The sequence below is a fragment of the Maniola jurtina genome, chromosome 1, assembly GCF_905333055.1.
Source record: "Maniola jurtina chromosome 1, ilManJurt1.1, whole genome shotgun sequence".
Taxonomy (NCBI): domain Eukaryota; kingdom Metazoa; phylum Arthropoda; class Insecta; order Lepidoptera; family Nymphalidae; genus Maniola; species Maniola jurtina.
In genome coordinates this window covers 4,452,158-4,476,138 of record NC_060029.1, presented here as the reverse complement: position 1 = coordinate 4,476,138, position 23,981 = coordinate 4,452,158, and the positions used below count along the sequence as shown (strand labels likewise).

General features: G+C 36.3%; 1 protein-coding gene across 10 annotated transcripts in view; it reads right to left on the bottom strand.

The window, feature by feature from the left end:
- Positions 1-23,981, bottom strand: part of LOC123880914 (whirlin) — a 122,361-nt gene that overhangs the window by 68,212 nt on the left and 30,168 nt on the right. For all 10 annotated transcript variants that reach the window (XM_045929323.1, XM_045929337.1, XM_045929348.1 and 7 more), the window contains exons 6-12: positions 22,558-22,688; positions 15,457-15,615; positions 10,321-10,446; positions 7,971-8,137; positions 6,172-6,355; positions 4,299-4,406; positions 1,319-1,372 (exon numbers count right to left, since the gene is read on the bottom strand). In XM_045929323.1, the coding sequence (XP_045785279.1) occupies positions 1,319-1,372; positions 4,299-4,406; positions 6,172-6,355; positions 7,971-8,137; positions 10,321-10,446; positions 15,457-15,615; positions 22,558-22,688 (929 nt within the window). The remainder of the gene's footprint in view (positions 1-1,318; positions 1,373-4,298; positions 4,407-6,171; positions 6,356-7,970; positions 8,138-10,320; positions 10,447-15,456; positions 15,616-22,557; positions 22,689-23,981) is intronic.

Here is a 23,981-nt window from a genome sequence, read left to right as displayed (position 1 = left end):
AATAAAATCTGAAAATTGTATTATAGCAGATTGCTGATGCACAATGAGTTTTAAAAAATTATACTTATACAAACGATGCCCGATTTAAAATTGCCTAAACCTGCTTTTAGGTACTTTAACAATACGTGATAAATTTTGAGAATTTTGATACGATGATAAGTAAATAATAGAATAATTTTATAAAAAAAATACAATTTCATTAATATTAATTGTTAACAGAAGTTTAAAACTTGCCAAATAGATATATATCTTCAGTTTGAAGACTTTAAATTTTAAATTAAGAACTCTTTTTTCTTGACCTGATAAATGTAATGCTATGCGATAATACCTACTAATAACATCAATAAAGTTCTACACAGTACACACTCGATCCAAACGATCTATCGTCGATTCACTAAAGCTTTGCATCAACGCTGAGATAACATCAAATATGCTTCATAAGCAACATAATTGAAACATCTAACATATTAATGCTGAAACAATAAACCAGTACTAACACGATACGATGCAATAACATTGTATTCATTTATATCTTGAAATTACCGTCATCAAAATATTATTCTGCTTTCCTTGCGCGTTTTCTGCAAAAGCGCATTAACTACGCTATTTTATATTAAAATCACGAATTGCAATTCTTTGTTTATTTCTTACAACCTGTGTATAACCAGTTAGTATGGAATATAGCTACGCTAATTTGATCGAGTAAGCCCGCATTGCAAAATTGCAACGCACGATTTTTCCCGCAGAATTCTGTGTCACAATATGGAAATTGTATGAAGCCCTTGTATGGCCCGTAATTTTTCGCAAGTGCGTGTGGCTTGATACAATTTCCGTAATCACAGGATTCGGGGTAAAAATTCATACGGCGAACTTACGCAATACGGGCTTACCCTAGGATAAAGTGGCACTGCGAAATTTCACCGCACGATTTTTTCGCAGAATCCTGTGACATGGAAATTGTATGAAACCGTCCGCGCGTATTTTCTTCACGAGTGCGTGCGACCTCACGCATTTTCCTTGTGTAATTTTGCGGGAAAAATCGCGGGGTGAAACTTTGCAGTGTCGGGTTACCTCAAGTTCGGCGAAAATTCCGTTCACACTGACGAAAATTTATGCTTGACACTTTCATTTCAGAACGAAAACAACGGAAAGTAATGGTTTGGACGCGACCTAAATTTTAAAACTAAATATTCGTGTTAGAAATGCTTATGTTAATAATGGATAGATATAATGTGCAAATGTGCATTGCATCGTATTGCGTCACGACATCGGCATGCAACACCGGAACACAAACAACCAATCAATGTGTACCACTCACCGGGTCGTGGAGCTCGTGCATGGTGGTGGAAGGCAGCATGTGTCGCTCGCCGCGCTACAACAAGGCAAAGCCAATAACTGTGTGTGCTTAGCCTTAAAGCCATTGTAAGGTACACATAGCGAGGCACGAGCCACATGAACCGCCTTTGCTAAATGCCGTCATTCAAAAGAAACAAGAAGTTTTATTCGCTGTAATCCACCAAAACGGACAAATCTGTATGCTACGTGCAATATGCGATATAGACCGCCCCGCCTTTCCACTGAAAAACATGTAGGAAAAGCAAGCAACCAATACACACCACCATCAACTACACACCACTTCACAAATCTTATAAAATACACCATTTTCAGGAGATGTAGACACTCGTAGATGCAATCGTAGAGTCAAGTTGCTTGTTTTTTCTGTATGTTTAGCTTTTAGCAGTAGAAGGGCGAGTGTTGTATATCGCATGCTGCACATTGTACCATACAGATTTGTCTGTTGCTGAATTGTAGCAAATGAAGCTTGTTGTTGCTTCAAGAACATTATGGATTTCTACAAATGAACGGCTACTCCTGTACAACAGTTATTCAAATTTTCATTACTAATAACTAGGCTCTGATCTCACGCTTTTTGTATCTCTAGCAGCTCGATTGCGTCGTGCGGTTTTGTGGCAGTGTGCGAAAACCTTTGTGTATTTTATAGTGAAACGTTTATGAAGTATATATTGAAGTGTGACGTGTCTAATTAACTTGTATTTACTCGTACCATTCTAAGGCTACCTTTTTACCAGGAATGTAAGCTAGATAATATTATGTAAGAATAATATCTAGCGATCTATCGACAGGATCGCTTAGTTATCAAAAAAAGTCCTTGAAACATTTTCTAAGATAAGAAAACATTCAAGCACACTGCTGGAAAGGCAGCCTTAGACTGAGATCTAAAGAGCATATTACTTTCTTTGACTTTGCTCACACTAGGCATAACACTACCTCGTCAGACTTCTTTATGTCTGACATAAATCTGCCTTATGATTTATCTAACTAGGTAAGTACTGATCATCGAAACTCTTATGCGACATCTTAATTACAATCTATTACTATACAACTATACTATAAAACCACTTTCATACTCATACATACCGGAGATTAATTAAATTAAGAATCAATTTCGCTAAAATTAAAAAATTGTAAAAGCACGAAATCATTTCTGGATCAAATCATCGAGAAATTGTGTTGATGCCTTTTTCCGTTCGTAATATCAATTATTGTAATCTGTAGTTTCTAGAGACGCTGCAATGGAAAAACGTGATAAGTTATGATGCATAAATTATATCGCGCAAAAAATTAATATGCGCTACTTAAGTTTAACACAGAATAATTTAAAACTTAATCGGTGTTAATATAGAGTTAAGATCAGGCCTATAATAAAACCTTTACCGCACAAAGAAACAAAGCATTTTCTGAGAGTCTAATAACAATATTAGACTTCCCATTTTCTGCTCCAAGGAGTAAGACATTTTCTGAGTGGGTGATGTTAAAAAAATATGAGAGGAATTTTACCAGCGTTGCGGTTCTTGCGTTTAATTAAAGTGTGTTGATTTTGCTACGTGCAAGATTTATCACAATAGCTAGGTGCTGAATGTGGGAAAATAAAAGGTGCAGAAAATCTCAGCTGCATTTATGTAAATTTCTATGAGTCCACAGTTATAATTAGAGCCGCGGGCAGCAGGTAGATAAGATTTGGCTTTACGAAGGTCTAATTAAATTCTTTATGGTAATGTATGCAAATTAGAAACTATGTTTAAGACTTTTTAAGATAAAAAGTAGTTACCAAACAGACTATAATACGTCATGTACTTAACAATACTTGGCGCAGCTGCTTACAATGGAAATTTATTTTTATCATAATTTACGATTTTAAAGAACTTGCAAAATTGTAATGCAGCGACTGGGTAAAATTTACTTAAAACTAATTATATGTACTCTAATCCGATTACAAAGTACTGTAAAGGATAATATTAATAATTTTTACACCGTGCATTGCATGGACTGGTTCATACCAGGGTCGGGCAACTGTTGGTACTGTACCTAGGTAGCATCTTTTTTGTACAAATCAATGAGCCCGTTTGCCCCGAGCGAAGAGGTCTTTGAGTTTGCTTGGGTGAATTCATAAATATTCATATTCATGCCTTAAAACTTCTAAATTACTGAACATAATTATTTCTATCTAATGTAATTTGTGTCATATCCTCTAGTTTAACCACAAAATATCAGTCAAAAATGAAATGGCATTAAAACGAATACACTTTTTTCTTGTAATAGTTTCACAGACCTACGCGACGAATTTATAGGACGCGAGGTCTTATTTAGATCTAGAAAACTTACTTTGACTTTAAAGTTTAAGTTCTCTAGATTTAAGACAGAGTTTAAACGAGCAATGTTAGAGTTATAAATCTGTTTCGTTTTAATTCTGTCGTAAGTCTGAGCGAAGCTGAAGTAGGTACGTTCTTTAGATCTCCGCCTTAGTTGGGGTGAACTACTAGAAATAATAATATCATCATTATCAATCGACTAGCCGATGCCCACGACTTCGCCCGCGTGGATTTAGGTTTTTCGAAATCCCGTGGGAACTCTTTGATTTTCCGGGATAAAAAGTAGCCTATGTGCTAAACCAGGATATTATCTACCTACATTCCCAGCCAAATCCGTCCAGTAGTTTTTGCGTGAAGGAGTAACAAACATACACACACACACACACACACACACACACACACACACACACACACACACACACACACATACAAACTTTCTCCTTTATAATATTAGTGTGATAGATGTCCATTGCTGGGCATATAGTGTATAGTATAGTATAGTAGAAGTAATAGTATAGTGTTATAGGGACTTTCACATGCCACGGTCTTGCGCCACCTGAATCCAGCGGCTCCTTGCGATGTAGTCTGTCCACCTATACTAAATATACAGTAATAACATACTCGTACCTTTATATGATGCTCCGCCCCATCTTCAGGGCGGCGATACACGAGCTCGTCGAAGCGCGGCCGGTCCTCCGGAAGCATGAACTCCCGGATTTCCGTTAGCAGCGAATACTGCGAACAAGCATCAACAATTTAAACAGGGTAATACTATATTTCAGTAGTAGTGCAGGTCTTCTCCATTTGGTCGGAATGGCCAAGCGGGGGTACGGGCCTCGAGGCATCTGTACTATATTTCATTTCAAAATACCTCTCTGTATTACACATTATTAATTTACTTGAAAGCGTAAACGTACGTTAAGATTTTATATTATGAGAATCGAAAACACCGAAAAGCATTGCCAACTTGTGGTACTATCGATTTCAAGTTATCATAGCGTTTCAATTATGTATGAGGATGCAAGAAACCACTTTTCGTCATTTTTCGTATTGAATTACCTCGTACACCCAACCAAAATACCTATATCAGTGGTATGCTAGCTGTTTAATTTTTTTCATGTTAATAATATTATTGAGCCGTTTGCGCCTACTAACTTTCGATGAGCTTGTGAGGTTTCGAGTCTACTTAGCCCAATTTTCATTTATTCCTCTGTCCGTCCGTCCGTCCGAATCTTATAACTTCCAAATCAGTGAACATAAATTTTACTTCAAACATACGTACAGTACATAATTTCAGTCATATCCTCTAGTTATAACACAAAATATCAGTCAAATTATACAGAAATAAAATTAATACATTTGATCTTGTAATAGTTTCACAGATCTAAGTGACGAATCTATAGGATGCGAGGTCAGGCTGAGATCTAAAGAGCTCAGAGAAAAGACTGAGTTAAAACGAGACATGAATAAGCTAAACTGACTTCTAGCTCCATGATGTCTCTGACATGAAGCTAGGAATGTTACCTATCTGTGAGAGAGATAAATCTGTCACGTTTTATTTTATAGTTTGAAAAGAGAACTAAAGAAAGCAGCAACAAGAATACTCTACCCAGAAAAGTCTCGGTATAATATGCTAATACCGTATTCAAATGCCTCGGAATTACATCATTCTCATTTATGAATTACAAACGCCCAATTTACCCTCAATTACGGTGATTTGGCACCATAAACATTTTTGTATTCGCGAAAAAATAATTACACGCTTCATTTAACCGTTCCCGTTTTATAACAGTTTTATTTACAGGTGGAAATGAGTTATAAATGCTATTTATTTATCCATTAGGGTTCGTGAACTGTGAGAATGCTAGCGGGTGGTTGGTACCACACCGCAAAGGTTCGTTTCTCGTATAGGAAGAGTAATTGTACCTAAAAGTTTTACCTCCGAGTTTTGAATAATGTTATTTATACGTACACAAAATTGTTTTACTCTACATACAGATATATAATATGCTCTTTTCAGAAACGTAGGTACAAAGTGTGCCAAATGGTTATTTCATAGCATACAATCTTAAAAGTTAAACAGCTTTATTTCACTTATTATTGAAAATCCTCAAGTTCATAATCACACGATCTCACAGCTTAATATGTTGACACCATCATTAGAATTGAGGAGTTGGAATCCTAAGTTACCATATTGTTATTTATGTACGTATTTTTTGGCAAGTTGTGTGACGCGACTTACAAAATATATAATATTTTATTATGAGATTTATAAGTTCCATTTTGTTAAATCACCTGATTGACTCGCTCGGGCTTTGCTCGGGTGCTGAAAATCTTTTCTTAGGCCTATGTTATGTTTACGATAAATAAGTTTTAACTAGGTTATCTCAACTCAGAAGTTCGGACTTATAATAACCACCCGGGTTTGAGCTTATCAATTGCGTTAGTTTCTGATTGTTATTTGGTATATAGAAATGTATTGCTATCAAATTATAGTTACTTTTTGTTGTGTGTCTAGTAGATCTCGCAGCACGGTGAGGAAGGCGTCAGGAGTTAGCCGCCTCGACACATATTCCTCCATGTAGTAGGCGAGCGCTGGAATATCGCTTTGCGGCAGCAACGACTTAGCTTTCTGCTCCACGGCCGTCGCTGCCGCACCTCTTCTTTTCCCCCAACCGCTTATCCTATGGAGATAAAATTCTATGAATGAATATGTCAAACCATTAAGCGTTTTATTTGGTAAAAGATATAGTAGTTTATGAAGTGGTTCCAAATTAATTATCGCATAAGTCATGATAGTTCCAAGTACCAACTGAAGTACACTTGATGGTGCATTATTATAGTATCATATGAAACAACAAATAAAATAGGTTAGTAGGTTCAAAAGTTAACCTCTTTAATAAAGAATTTTTAATATCAAGTTTGCGTTTGTAAAAATAACAAGTGGTTGTCATTGTATTGCAAACTTTGCGTCCAATATTATATATTATGCAAAGTGATTCCGCTTGTACGAGACCGAGTAGGAAGTAGAAACATCAAAACCTCAAAGGCAACGACCTAACCCGATTATAAACGTCGTGTACGCGCTCGAGCCATAAAATATATTCCCCGCAAACGACTGTAGTAAATATTATTATTTATTTATAGGAGTATAAAAGTATTTTCTAACAGTTGATATGTAGAGGTCAATGAGCGATGCACATTATTTACTTATTTGTTGTAAAATATCTTCTATCACAAGAGGCAATTTAAATTAACAGGGCTACAACTAGAGATTACAACCTGAGAGATACGAATATCAAATTGTTAAGTGTAACGATTACTGAGGGTCAGACAGCCACGGTGAACAATTGAAAAACTAAACAGACATTGAAAAATTGTACCATAATATTATCTTATGAAACCAAAAAATAATCAACTGCTGCACGTATAAAAGTTATGTTAGTTTAGGATGGCTTGAACTATTTGGCTGATTTTTTGCTGTGTTCGTTATTTGTCAGGACAACCTGTTTATGAAAGTTTTTTTTTTTGGATAATCCACCGGACAAGTCGAAAAGGCTGATATTTACACTTCACATTTTTTCAGAAATTACACTCGTTCGAAGCCGGGGTGGGTCGCTACTATCCAATAAAAATATGATAAAATATATAATTTAAAGGCATATGTCTATAGATCTTTTTCGAAAAAAAAGGGAAGGCAGGAGATTACTTTGGGTTCCTGATATCGCCTGATTCCGTCTCTCATGTACGAGTCGTAAAAAAGTCCAGCAGAATGTAGATTGTGTGAACCGTAATAAATTTTATGAAGGCCAATTTTTTGAAAATCGTCGGATACCCTTAAATACATTTCAGGAGATTTACAGCATCCGGAATTTTACGGTTACCCCCAAATTTCCTAAAACGTGTAATAAAACTGTTTATTACACTCCATAGGGATAACCCATGAAATCTTTCAAGAAACTTCGATAAAGGACAACAGTATGTTACAATTACAGCCATTATATTACAAAGGGTGATAATAACTGCAATTTTGAGGGACCTATTCATACCCAATATACGCTCTAAAATACTCCACAAAATAAGCTCTTGCTGTAAAAGAATTTTAGAAATGAGTTTAGCAACCGTGTCGGTCTCTGAATTTCTTTTTGGCATTTATCAAGCGAATAAAAGATACATTTACTACTAATGCTATTTTTATCCTGGAAAATCAAGGAGTGTCCACGGGGTTTTTGAAAATGTAAATATCCACTCGGTCGAAATCGTGTGCATCAGCTAGTTGATTATAAGTCGTATTCTTACTTAGGTACTGCATCACGTTCTCCATACGCCGTACACGCATGGGGCACCTTCCCAACGTCCCTCACGAGGAGTGACATCCTCTTGTGGTACTTGAGCTGCGCGACCGCTTCATCGTGCGTCACGTCGACAAACGATTGCCCGTTCACTTCCAGGATTTGATCACCCACCTAACAAAAAAGAATATAGATCATAGAAGATAATAGGTATCTATCTACCTCCTGAACATGAAAAGTAAGGGTCAAAAAATTTGGTTAAAAGGTCCATCGCGTCGTCGAGTTGATTTGCCGTAACGTATGGCAGTTTTTGAATAAAAACTATCGTTTTTAAGAAATAATGACCTTCAAAGTTAATAGAAACTAGCATGCGGAACTCCATTTTATGCATACTCTTCATGCATTAATCTCACTTCTGCCACCTTTACTTATATGACAAAGAAGTAAAATTTTAAAAGAGGTAGGTTTGTTTACAGGAGGTAATCACCCGAACTAATAAAGAATATTTCACTATAGATTAGAAATTATGTAGAGTGCAATGAGTTATAAATCGCAGATGAAGTCAGGAGTAAAACTTAGTTTTAAGATAAATGACGCATAATTTGGATGCTGCTAACTAAAAATTTAAACAAAATATGTTTGAGAAGTCGAAATAACTGAAAGCAAAGATAAATTCCAAACGTGCCCGGCCAGCCAGCAGGGGGCGAATCTGAAATCCGAACTCGATAAAATCTTCACTCACACCTTTTTCCTGACATATATGGATAATACATACGAAGGAATATATCTACTACTAACGGAATACATACGAAGGAAACTAGGCAAGTATTGTACATTTTATGATTTTTTTATTTTCCTTTGTTTATATTATTTAACTGTCGATCACACTACCAACAATTTAGAAGTGAGAGTTCTGCGTGCCTCAGTCATTCAAAGGCGAATAATTCAGATAATATGGTTTTTGCGTGTGTAGAGATCTATCTCACATTATAATTATTTACAATGATCGCAGACGCAACACCCTGTGTAAGTTTCCTAAGATTATCTGCTAGTATGCAGATGATCAAGATGTGTGCCCGTCCATACTGAATGATCGTATGTCAAGTTAGAAATTATACTGAGGCATTGCATTACATGAGTTAGGCCGTTTTTACAAAATATTAGTAACTAAATTGAACCGTTGTGTAATGGTGGTGAAAATATTATTAAAAAGTAATAAATATTCTCACTGCCATAAATCGCGTCATTGACACGCCTGGCAGAAATAAAAGGAAAATTCAGCTTATTTTGCAGCTATCGAAGTCTTCAATGACCTTTACTGTCTCACTGACCTAGTTTCAGATGAGGGATGAAGGAAACTAATAAGCAAGCCTTAATATAACTAGTTCTAACTTTTGGTGATGTGGTTCATTATTTCTTATTGAGGTTATCATATCTTATGTTCTTGATGGTAGGTAGGTATGTAATTTTCTTTTTACCTAATCGTTAATCGTAAACAAATGAGACAAAACGTCACTAAATTTTTTAAAAAAGTTTAAAATTACTGATGAACTACTTTACCTCGCAATAAATCACTTCAAGGCTGCGACGCGACGCTTCAAAAGTTTTTCAAAGGTTTACATTCCCGAAATTTTGAAGATAAACCAATTTTGTACTTTGTTCAGAACAAGAAAACTTCCTAGTAAAGCTTTTAGATAACTTTAGACCGCATCGAGGTTATGAAGAGTTGCATTTTTACGAGTAAGTGCCTACTTTAAAATCTTTATATAATCTATTTTCTAAAGCAATATCATATCTCTATTCTATATCAATTCTTGGATATGAATAGCAATATTTTTAACGTTTTAAAAACTTTCGTGGTCAATTTTTTTATCGAACCTATTAGAAAAAGTAAAAAAAAATCAGAACTATGCAATTACGCATTTTTTTAGTCCATAAAACTGACCACAATTGCTTGAAGATAAGATTCAATGATTCAATCTATTAATTGCATGTAGATATCTGTTACTATACGAAAGAATCTTCTGCATGTAGGTACGTTATTGAAAGGAGCCATAACCGTCAATTTCAATTATTAACAAATTATGTAATTTTGAAATATACGAGTAAATATCTTACGGCTGGACCACTGAAGGACTCGCGTGCCGCAAGGTCATCGCAGCCTGTGCGTCTCGCAGTCTCCTTCCTCTGCGAGGCTCTTTGAAAAAGGATCCGAACGGGAAAAAGGATCTAGAGATTTGGAACTAGTCAGGCTTACTCCGACTATGTGAGTCCAGCAGTAGGATATATATTTATAGTGGATATAACTCACGATAGTTTAAACGCTAAATGAAATTGAATAAGCAGTATCAACATACCATAAGTCCTGCTCGATCTGCTACTGAGTCCTTATCCACCCCTGTGATGTAGATTCCCAGGTTGTATTCCAGGCCTCCGCGTATCATCAGTCCCAGGGATTGGCCCGGTTCAATACAAAGATCCACCTACGAAGAAAAATGAACGATAAATAACTGGATGGTGGAGGAATAGCTTCACAGAAAGGAAATTGAAATATGAACCTTTCAATGACCAAGCTACGCACTAGAGGGGGCATTCTGAACAAAAAAAAAATTGCGAGTTGCAGCTCTATTTTTATTCAGGGGCATACTAATTTGACAGCTTAATAAACTTCGATCGGTTATCGGAGGCTTCAAGGTCTTGTCGCCGCCAAAAGTCATGTAAGACAATCTTTTATTTTATTTAGTACAGTACGTGTACGAGTTTTGTCCTTGACTTTATACTTTTAAGAAAATCGGCATTGCTGTTTTTTTCAAAAAAAAAACTTTGTCTGAGTTTCTAAGCTAGGCTCGTATAAGTACTTGGTGTTTATGTACTAAAATTCGTACCTATATAAATCGAAAATTAAAACGTTCATCGAAAAGTATACGACTTTTTAGTAATGTAACCACAACAAAAGCACCTGAAACTTTTCATACAGAGTTCGCGTGACCAAAACCCAGTCATGAATCACTGCCCTTAGCTGGGTGTACCTGCTGACGTCACGGATCGATGCCGGCGCCGCGTTTCATAACCCCAAACGACTCGGTTAGTGACCACTGAGCTGCGATTAGCTTACACCCTGGCTTAGGTGCCATTACCAGGGTCTGCTCGTAACATTCAAGTTTATTACTCCTCATTCTTTCCTAGCATGTTCCCTGTTTTACAAGGGTTTGTTAGGAGCCATTACCACGGTCTACACGAAACATTGTCAACCTTCATCTTTCCTAACATATTCTCCTTCTCACAGCCTCTTAATCTCAATTCAATCAATTCAATTCAATCATCTTTATTGCGAATATGGATTAGTATATCTTAAAACTATTATTATTAGGTCCAGGGTTCGAACCTCAGCAAGCGCCTCGAAGATATTGCGCATTTTAAACAATTAAATAACATTTGCTTTAACTGTGAAGGAAAACGCAGTGAAAAGATCTGCATGCATTAGAGTTTTCCAAAATGTGCGTATACTTTACACTTTTTAGAAAAGGTGTTATAAATATGCTCTATTTTGAAAGTTATGACCCTTGAAATATACCTCTATTTTAGGCCAAATTTTTAAGTTAATTCGTGCGAGAATAAACTATATAAAAAAACAACAAAATGTATAACTAATGGTGTTACGGTAATGGTTTTAATAAAAAATTCAAATGTTAGGTTTGTTTAAAAATAATGATTAGTTTCCAAAATAATAACGTAGGTAACTCTGAACAAAGCGAAGCCGGCCGCCCGGATCTCCTGACTTCAGTCAGTATCCCAGAGTTACATGCATCAACTACTAAATTATAAATGAATAAATAATAATCGTCTCTGTGGACACTGACCAATCATTAGGATATAACAGGAGTTCTAAATGTTACTTAGTAAAAGTTACCGAGGAATCATCGTGAGATAAGTAAAAGTTACTCAAGCTTCTACAAATTAATTATTAAGTATCTGCGTCAACCCTACTCACTTATGAGCCAAGCCTAGCCCCTCGCCTTGACCGGACGGTTATAGAGATCGTTGTTTCAGCAATAAAGCCTATTGTACCTACTTACTCTACTTACATAATTGCTTTATCGGTTACTTTATTTGTTGGTTACATGTTGTCCCTTTCAGCTATTAATTCATTTTCAGGATACGACAGGGGTTAAATTTTTTGTAAAAGTAACTGAGGAACTGTCATGAGACAGCAAAGTAAAAGTTTTTCAAGCTTCTACATAATATTGTGTGTCAACCCTATTTACTTTACTTATGAGCCTAGCCTAGCACCTCGCCTTGACCGGTCGGTTATAGAGATCGTTGTTTCAGCGATAACAGTAGTACTCTACTTACACAATTATTTTATCGGTTACTTTATTTGGTGGTTAAATGTTCGTTGGTTGATCTTTTTAATATGTTTATTCACTATAATAGGTCACTAACATAACCCAAACTGTTAGCAAGCTGAAGTGACGGTGGGCAGGCCATGATTGCTTGTAGGGGAGAAAGCCTTTGGAGCCGAAAGTAGCACCGCGTATAAGCAATAGTAGTGTAGAGTGCCCTCCTGCACGATTGACCGTTGAAATAAAGCTGGTGGTAAGTGGCTGGGTGAGGAAGGCTAAGGATTGGATGTGGTGGCGCTCATTAGGAGAAGGCCTACGTCCAACAGCGGACCTCCACATACTGATGATGATGGCGATGACTATCTTGGCACATGCTTGGCCAGAATCACACTTGATGGAAAGTGATGATATGGCCTAAGATGTGACACGTTTGTCGTTTGCCTAAAAGATGCCAATTTTAATTTCTGTAACTTTTTTCTCCTTATAATCTCTCCTCATTCAATGTTAACAAAGTGACCACTCTTTCGTATTTACGCCAAGTAGGTAAACCTACATCGTCTACGTTTTAAGTACCAATGGCGACCCCAACCGCACCATTGTTATCCTACGTGACTACGAGACGAATAAAAGAAAGTTCTAATCTACAAAGGGAAGTAAAATGACCAACAATGAGAAAGGGAAGCTGTCCGCATTCACTACTTAGCAAAAGTTTAACAAAAATATACTGAAATCTCTTCGTTAGCGCTAAGTAGGTATGTTCTTGTTGTTTTTATTTGTTCCCAAAATGTGTAGATATAGGTAAGAGGATCTTAGATGACATCAAAGCATATTTTATTTTCATTGTAACCGGATACAAATAGAATCATAAGTTTATTGGGTGATGGCGCAGGCATGACAAAGTAATCCTTTCAGCCGCAATTGCTTTCACCGCCCTAAATATATCACCCAAATATTTGCGTGGGCTGAACCAGACAGCCGTCTAGATATTTGTTTTGTAAGGTTATTTATGGCATAAAAATTAATATGATTAAAGATAACAGAATAACGAAAATACCTACTTTGTAGAGACTTTTAGTTTTTTGATAACTTGAAGCACCATCGATCATCAGTCTGGAGTCTAGCTCTAGACCATTGATGTAAAATACATCGATGTGTAAAACATACTCAAATCGCTGGTCTAAACGATATCTAGATGATTACTGTTAACCAGAACGAAATACCAACATAATGTTATTTAATTAGTATAGTCAATATTTTTTTTTAGCCTTAGTACATGATGAGTACTGTAGTGTTTTAGCAATATGAATGTTAGAAATACGCTAGTAACTGAAGGTTTTTTTTTGTGCCACGGATAATTTTAATATGGTGAAAATAATGGTTAGGTATAACAATCCTTATTATCAGCCTCATTTCATTATGTACGAATAAGCAGGTTAAAAAGAGAAACAACAAAATAACACAGTTAAGAAACCGCTGCTTTTGATTTTATCGGGTTAATAATACTTATTAGTAGTACGAGTACAAGAGTTCGTTTTCTTTGTTCCTTTTTAATTTGAAATTTATTTCCACTTGTTTATGATATAATTAAACCTACCTTCTGATATAATATCTTACGGGGTATGTACATGTAGTTAGATTTATAGGAAGTGTTCCCTAATATGTACTCACAAACGCTTCTCAGTACAATTGAATAAGATGCATGCGGTCTTTTCGTCACTACAAAATAAATTTGATACAAAACAATAATTTTTTTTAACGACGTGATCATGAAATATTCCCACAACAGCTATGAACAAGAGACGCAATCAAGAATTCTGCATAGATTAAGGCTTGCTTCAGACAAGTTTCTGGGTGTTGTGACCTAGTTATCAATAGAACATCAAAGATGCGAGTTTCATCTCTTGCCATACCACTCACCATCGGACACACCAATTTTAACCCCCATATCTCAGCAACTTATAATAACTATCCATTTTCTTCATAACAAAAGTTTTGTATCCAAATTCAGCTACCTACCTAAGGGCGATAAGCCAGAAACCAGCTCTCTTGTTCTCTCTCTGAAGTAAATTCACACTAACATTATCCCAAATGAGATCGCAATAAAATAGAGAGTAAAAAATGCTCTTAGAATTGTACCGGCTTCTATTACAGTTTAATAAAACCCAGTTAGAAACGTAGGTGGTAAATAAAGGAGTGAGAAAATGGCACTATCTACGTTTTATTTCATTCAGCTTTCTAAAAGCGAAAAATAAGTAAAATGGGAGCTACTCGTCGTCGCTTTTCAATTGCTTTTAAAATGACCATAAAGTTGGAAATATCTAAAAGCTTTTTATACAAATATTCGACGTGAATAAACTCTTGCATTTGCAGTAATCGTCATAAAATTTCCAGATGCTATTTATTAGAGCTCTTTTATAGAACAGGAATACATCGTCGGAAAGATTTCCTGTTCATGACGATTTATTCGTTTTTCAAAAAAAAACAGAGGAGATAGAATATGACTAGGACGAGATTCGTAAAAAAACTGAATTCAGACGAATAAAATTACCTAATGGTAGTTATTCAGTCTTTTCCATTTTTAGAAATGTATTCATAACTTACATTCAGAGAAGACTAACGAATTTCAAGTGATTATTACTTCAGTGATCCAAAAGGTTGTTCACTATCGTTTTTATTACTCTCTAATCTTTATTATTATTAGGCAGAATTCTGGAAATTTAGAAACTAGCGACTCAGCTTCCGTGTTTTCAAAAAATCCAGCCTTGTAAAGCTTATAAAGGGCGCATCAGTTATGTGCAAAATTTCAACTTTCTGCCCAGTCGTTTATGATGTCAGCCTCCCTGGCGGGTGGTCTGGGGTTCGATTCCTGGCATACACCTCGCACATTTAGGAGTTAGACATAACACTGAAGTGTGCTTTTAAACAATTAAATATCACTTGTTTTAACGGCGAAGGAAAACATCGCGAGGAAACCTGCATGCCTGAAGTTTTGCATAATGTTTTCAACAGTATGTGAAGTCTGCCAATCCGCACTTGGCCAGCGTGGTGAATTATGACCAAACTCTTCTCATTCTGACAGGAGACCCGTGCTCAGTAGTGAGCCGGCGTTAGGTTGATCATAATGATGATAGTTAGGATGAAAGTCCTTACCCTTCGTATTGAACGATCTTTCGAAGCAGACCGTATCGGCCGTTGGGGCGGCGGCGATGCTGGTCTTCCATACCGATCCATCCACGAACATGAGGCTCTGCCTACGAGCGCGCCAGCTGTCCGCACCACCATCGTCAACTGCCGGCAGGATTTTAGCATCTGTGAACAAAGCTGACATGCAATAGACTGCTATGATAAAGAAATCCAGAAAGAAACGTTTATTCAGGCAATGAAATATAAGAAGGATCACTTTTTACCCGAGTGCGACGAAGCTCAAAAGGAAGGGTATGTGTTTGATCTGATGTATGTATGCATGAATGTCCACTCGTAACTACTCAAAGGCTCAACCGATTTTGATAAATAATACATCATTAGATTCGTCTTGATGGCGCGAGTGTCCTAAAATAAAATTCTTAAAAACTCAAAATGGTGTAATTTATGCGCACTTTTTCTACTTTCTCTATTACTTTAGTATTTTTCTATTGTTAGACAGCTGGTTTAAAGTATATAATATGGACACTGAATATATTATAATAGGAAGTACTTGGTAATATGGACTTTATGTGGATCGTTACGTAAACTGGTTAAATCGGAGCTCGAGAAAATACGATTCCTAATGGCGTAATACTTTATTATTTATACTGAACTAGATGATGATCGCGATTTCGTCCGCATGAATTTATGTTTTTAAATATCCCGTGGGAACTTTTTGATTTTCCGGGATAAAACTCACGGCCGAAGCCTTCCACTAGACAAGACCAGAGACAAGTTAGAAATCATAAATTTTCGAAGTTGGGAAATTTATGCCGAGAATCGAATCCGAGACCTCCGATTTATAAGGCTACAGAGCTCACCACTGCGGCAGGAAAAGAACTGACAGTTCGTCAAACGCAAAGTAGCAGCAACCTATACATTTAAGGCCTGGTATCCACCAAAGCGGGTGGAGATAATAATATGTTTAGCAGACCAACCGGATTCTTAATAGCTATTAGGAAATCTAAACTCAAGAGGAAATAGAAAGCTTCTGCAGTTTAGATAAGTTTCAAAACCATTCCAAAGCCGTTGGCAGCCACATACATCTTGTAAAACATTGCGATAGAAATGGCTGTACGTGCTTGTAATACCAATTGCGAAAACAACTGCATTTCACTGACAATAGAACTGCAACATTCCTGAAATTCGGCCCGCAAATCTAAAGCTAATCTCTGAAATTCTTGACAGTCTTGTAGAAGATGGAATTTCCTATATCACTGCAATATCACAATGTGGATGTAATCAATTGGATCCTAATCCCGATGTCACTTACGATGAAATGGAATTTAGGTATATTAGATGTGACCTACTTAGGTGAGCAGGCATTATCATCAAATATTTGCGCTAGTTAATCAATATGAAACCATGCTTGTAGCATGTTGAATGGATGACGGTTTAGTGGTAAGTATAAGTTATATCTGCTGATGCCTGACGCAAAGTCCTTTTAGCTCAGATACAAAATATTGTTATTTGTATTTTCTAGTTTTAAGTTTAATTGTTATTTTGTAGTATTAACATCAATTATTGTATTTTTTACTCTTATTCTATATTGTGATTTTGTGGAACTCAATAAACTGTTATTTATTTTTATATTTCAGTAATAGCGACCACCCACGGTTTCGCTCGGGAAAAAATAAATCCTCTTATTCCCAATCATGTGGAAATTTCATAAAATTTGGCCTTATTCCTTGTCTAAATTATACGTGCAACAACTATTTACTGGCCCGACCCAAGACTCAAACAGGACAGCTTTTAAAAGCCCGTAGTCGAACAGACTAGCCACTAGAACAACAAAGCAGTTCTCCATCTGTGTTATAATGAATATAGTCTATAGTAGTTTAGGCTTAAACCACTTCACTCTCGCTTGATTAAAGGCGAGTAGACAATGCATTACAGTTCCACTATTCCCTCGACAAAGGCAAGGCTTATACATTGTACTACACAATTTTTTTCATAACAAACTAGACTCTCAACTTTAGTTTTTTATAGGAAAGAAGGCCAGAGGATTCTCTTGCAAAAAAGATTTTCACAACACAATAGAATTCCATACCATATTATTAAAATAACGAGATAAAAATTCCTACACTTAGTAAAAAATACGTATTATGGTTCCGTACCCGAAGGGTGCAAACTGGACGCTATTGCTAAGCCTCTGCTGTCAGTCCGTGGTCGTCCGTCTATCGGTCTGTCTGTCATGGGCTGTACTTATCTGGTGAACCGTAATAGGTAGAGTTCAAATTTTCACAAAACGAGTAGGTATTTCTGTATTTCTATTGCTGCTTTATCAACAAATAATAAAAACTTCAAAATCCGTGAAAATTAAAAAGTTTGATTTCTTGTACGATGGCACAGAACCCTTCGCGTGCGATTCCAACTCGCACTTGACCGATTTTAGATTTGTTCGTTCATGCGTTTCGTTAAAAATTTTAGCGCTAAAATATTGGCTTGAACGCCAAGTAAAAATGCAAATTCGTGACTAAAATGGCCGGAGTTTTGGATAGTTAGAATAGGAATACTTTATTAGCTAGAATATGTGATATGGGAACTTCCAAGCCCAATAGGTATAATATAATAGCTCGTTAAAAGGCGGAGGGTAATTTTTCTTTCGCAATGAAAATACAGCACAAAATAGAGGATATCGAACACAGATATGTACATTATTATAGTAATACTATTACATAGCGAGTATTTAATCGTCCAAGCACATAGCACACTAGATACGGCGTGCCATACAAAATGATAGTATTTTTTTGTGCCGGTTCGTAGCTCCACGTAGCGCGCCGTAGCATACCTACCTACCTATTTACCAGGCATTAAAATTGACACTGTCAAATGGTCGTTCAAGGGAATCGAGCCACCGTTGACAGATGTCTCATTACTGACATTAATAGTTCCGAGTACGCCCACATAACGCTCACTGCTGCTATCAGCGGCGCCAAAATGGCAATAATCAAGTTGCCTCAAGGTTGCCTCCTTGTTGCCTCAAAAACACGTTGTTAATCATATTATATCTACCCTTATGTAATTTTTTATTTATTTCTGTCCAATTATCGTTGTACTATCTTATGTTTTTTTTTGTAACTTTGTTGTTGTAAATGTTGTGTTCACCTGTAAGTAGCGACTACATTTAGCAAGTAAGTTTAGACTAATTACTATTTTGAATGTATAATGTAAGTAGCTGTGAGTGAAAATAAATAAAAATAAAATACTAAAAAATTACATATCTATGGTTTCGAATGAAACAAAGGAAACAGTGCTTCTTGACGAGCGACTGTTTGTCTATTTACTCATTTTAACTATGCGAAGAGTCTGTAGTTTGTAAACCTATATACCTACTTAATAATTTCCTTGAAGTGACAATTCGATGAGAAAGTAGAAGAAATTCTAGTGGGATTCCCAGATGTCAGTGACACTCATAATTTACCATACTCTATCTGAAGCGCGCGTAGATTACATGAATATTTAAAGTGCAATATCGATGAAATTTCGCCATCTGCATGAATAATACGAGTAGCTTTCCTATCGGCATACCTAAGTATTGTATTATAAGAAATGGCATTTCCTTTTGACTGAAGTATCTAAAAGTTTCTCTTACGTTATGCTTATTATTATTATCAACGCTTTCGTGATCAAGTGCAATGGGAAATTCGAAGCTACGGAGAATTCAAAATGTTAAAATGTCGATGTTTGAGGATTGAACAGAAAGAAAGATAGACAGACAAACATTTAAAAAATACAGTTTTGTGCTGCATGTTGTTAATAATCCTCCAATTAAAATTTTCAAAATATATCTATTGTACGGTCGAGCTTTAGTTTTAATATGTAAGTTGTTTCAAGTAAAATAAATACATAGAATGAGTACGGCGCCTTTATTTTATACAGCCCTAGGGCAGAAACGCTAGGAATAACTTATTGTTTCTCTGTTGTTTACTCTGAGTATTGAAGCGCGAAACGAAAGAGTAGGCGGACTTATTCTAACTTCAGCAATTCCTCGAACAAAAACTTTCTGCGTTGAATGAGTAATAAAGGCAGATTGGGCTTTATTAATTTAGTATGTACGTACTTATATTATATTTAGTAGGTAGATTGGGTTTTATTAATTTAGTACCTATACACGTACCTGTAAATGTAATGTGGATGATGTTCCTAACATAAACCCATGTGAGACATCATAGAGTACAATCTATAATATTTAATTATGTATGTATATAATTAGATATTATAGAGTTAGAATTTCTAGATCTGACACTTTGAATAAACTCATATTTTATAAAAGTTTAGTGAGAACGCCTACGCAGATATAAAATACGTTATTGGATTAGATTTCATCACGTCTTGCATTTCAGTCCATACCCTAAGCCTAAATTAATGCTGATCGGTTTAACGGATGGGCCATTAAAAGCTAGCACTCAGACAGACACACTTTCGCATTTATAATATTAGTATGGATATGGATGTACTAAGATTCATATACATAACGAGTCCAGGCTTACTCTCGCTTGATTAACAGCGCATAGACAATACGTCGTTTTTCCGCTATTCGTCGGTTCTCTCAACAAAGGCACGTACAATCGTCGAGTATTTTTTATAACAAACTGTAAGCACCTGGCAAAAAAGAACACTTCAACTTTCATTTGGAACAAACAAAACGATACAGTTGTAGGTATATTGTTTATCTCAGTTTTTCTTTTTAGGGTTCCGTACATAAATGGTAAAAAAGAACCCCTATGGTGCGACTTAGTATATCCGAAACAACTGCTCATTAATTAGTATTAATGCTACCGGCTTGTTACCAAAATACTGACTTGCAGCTTGCAGTCGAGTAAAAAACTATAAACTATAAACTTTTACAGTCTGGAAGGAGGTAGATAGCGCTATTAAATTTTGCAGAACTTAATCGCAAACTAAAAACAATATACCGACCTACCTAAATGAAATCAGCAAAGAATAGCAATTCGAACGATTCGCCTTCGTACACAAAATACTCATCCTAAGCCGACGCCGTAAATCAGGCGATATCGTAAGGAACTGCGGAAGGAAGGCCTCGCGCCTTACCCTCCTATATTACGTTTTATGGTTCTCACATATCCCGTAACACAGAATCTAATAAAGTTTAATACAGAATGTTCTTAAAGCTACGGCCACACCTGCGCGTCACGAACGCGTGATGCAGGAACGTCCACAAAAATACGTGGAATGTATGCTGAAATGCATTGCTTGCCACGGCTCTTGTGGCTCTTGCAGATGTGCGAAATACTGCGTAGGCTAGGCTACCACTTTTTCAATTAGTAGGGTATGCCTACTACTTGAAAAAGTGGTAGCCTAGTTAAGACATCGTCCTCCTAGTAAAGAGTCTAGGGTTCGGTGCCTTACACGCACATGTAACATTTCGGAATTATGTGAACGAAAACATCATGAGGACTGTTATTAATTAATATAGAGATCGTTAGGGTTATCAGGTATAACTGAATCAGGAACTAATTAGCATGACTTGACGTGACATAATTTAATACAAGTTCTCCGACAGGAACCGAGCGAGACACGGAAATGAAAAGCGTCATTTTCGTGTCCGGGTTTCATATCCGACCCGCAGCAACTTGTGCCCCAAATATGTCAATCCTCTTGATTAAATAATAAATGGAAATAAGGAAGATAACTCTTGTCCTACTCTGCTAAAAAAGGCACTTTTCAGGCCTTAATAACTCAATAACTATATAAAAGGTTTTTCGTGGTAGGAGTTCAAAAAAGCACATATTATAACAATATGTGAAATTGTCTATCATGTATCTAGATCGATTGGCTTTATGGTAATGTATAAGTAAAGTTTATATCTGTCTTCCAGTTTTATAAGGGATTTTTTAAGGGATTTAAATTATAACATATCTTTGTTGATAATAAGTATTTTGTTTAAGTGTTTTTGTACGAATTGCAAATGACTCTGTTTCTACCATAAAAGTATTCAACTTTTACGTCCATTACACTATCAAATTAAGACTGAAAAAATGATTTTCCAAACATCTGGGGTCTCAGTCCTAAGTGTAGACCTATGTTTGAAGTTAACATAACTACAGCACTGTCTGTCTCTCCTTTATACTGTGCCAAGGGTACGTACGGTCCATCGGCGTTTAGGTAATTTGGCAACGTCACAATTTGTAGTTACGAGTAAAATAGGTACGACTCGTATTATCAGGGTCTTGATTGTAATGTTCTACTACTGCCGCACAGAGACGTGCTTTCCTAACTTTTTGGTACTTTGCGACTATCGTGCCAAAGAGTCTTTACTTCGGATCGTTTCAAATATGTAATTATTTTTCTTATTAGCACAGTACAGTCATTATTTCAGGCACCACTATAGCTATGCAATAAACGGCTCGGGTGAAGGTCAAACGTCAACCACAACGACAGACTCGGATATTTATTGAAAGGTGAAACGCAAGCGAATCAAACCAAAATTGAATTTATTGTTCTGACAATATCGTAAAATCGTGAAACTCTATTTATGTGGATTTATTTATACGAAAAACTCGTATTTTTCTGCGTTTTCGAATTTCAGTTTCGCATGAGTGGTGTATTTTCTGGTAATTAAAAACAAGTTATCCCTGTGCCTTGTGTAAAGAGTAAAAACGAGAGACAGAGTCAAGAGACAGAAAATACCTAATGCACATTGATATATTTATGATCATAAATGGAGTAGGTACGGACGCGTATCTAATTATTGCATACAGTAAGATCAGTCAGAGGTAAGATGACGCGAAACTCATGGTATCAAAGTTACTAATCACATAATTATTAGGGCCCTATAATTACAAATTTACCTAAGCTTCGATGATGAAAAGTGCGACTGTTGAGACCGTCAGATAGAGGCCATTTTGAGGATACACATACCTACTCTTGTAATTATACGAACAATATACGAATACCAAGAGAAAAGAAGAATAGAATTAGAAGAGGATAGAAGAAAACGAGAAGAGAATAGAGAATACGCTACAAGACACCTGTATCCAGCAAAACACTTCTATCGGTTGACAATGATGATGATACAAGAAATAAAACATTATTAGCACTCACTTTAAGAGCATCCTCGTGTGAAATGCCCGAGAACGGCGTCCCGTTGACCTGCAGGATGGAGTCCCCGGGCCGCAGGCCTGCGCGCTCCGCCACCGAGCCCTCTTCCACTCGCGATATGTACACACCCACTCCTGTTCAACAAAACATCATTTACATATTTGTACATTTTTCAACCATTGATAAGCAATGGTTTAACCGTACATCAAAACAGTGTAAATTAAAAATTTATATCACCCCCGACAAGTGAAGGGTACAGTAACTAGAAAAAAGCAAATAACTTTCAAACGGCTGAACCGATTTTCTTAGATTATAGCTAAGAACACTCTCGATCAAGCCCACCTTTCAAACAAAAACAACTAAATTAAAATCGATGCATTAGTTTAGGAGCTACGACAGATACACAAATACACATAGATACACACATCAAACTTATAACACCCCTCATTTTGGGTCGGAGGTTAAAAACGTAACGCTTTTAGCGACAAAAACTTGATCGTCTTGCTAAAGTGTTTGCTTAGTCTCAATAATATATAATTTTTTAGGGATCCGTAGTCAAGTATGAAGTCTTATAGTTTCACCATGTCCGTCTGTCCGTCCGTCCGCGGCTTAGCTCAGACACTCTTGGTACTAGAAATCTGTAATTCGAAATAGGTATACCTACATATTTTATTAATCAAGCCAATAAAGTGGTAAAATAAAATCTTGAAAAATAGTTTAGGAACCGGGCCCAATTATACCGGCCGTACACTTGAGCGTTTTTTACGATAGCATTTTATTAACACTATGATCTGTGAAGGAAAATTTCTAGTACTTTTTAAAACAAGTTAAGATCACTGAAAAAAAAACAATTCATTACTTCCTAATGATGAACGAAAACAATAGAAACTTGAAACGAATTGTTGGTACGTGAAAGAAATCGTATTTGAAACTATTGTAATTCCTGCTCGCTACTCGTTTAGGAGTTTGGAGCAGATTAACTGTAAGACCCCTTTTTTCTGGAAGGTTTAATCACTCGTAAAATAACCTTTACTTCACCGCTTTTGTACACTTTGATGCTTGTACCTTTAACTAGAACGTGTTCGGAATATTTGGATTAACCTGACAATATTATGTTTTATTCTTCGATATTACTATATCTAGAACGCGAGATCGTACCGAAATGCTATATCGCTTACATTTATCAGTCATTAACAATGCTAATTCCGGAAAACATGGGATAGCGGGCTTGTATAGGCCAAGAGATAGCTAATCCATTGAGAGAGCCTTGATCGCAGATAAGAGAGCTTTAAGACCAACCGACTTCTATTTATACCTACAGCTCATGTAAATCGATATTCGGTATCTGAAGCTCAGTTACGTACTAGTAATAAATGGCATGACTCAAAATTTAAAAACCCCCGACACAAAAACCTCCATAAGAAAAC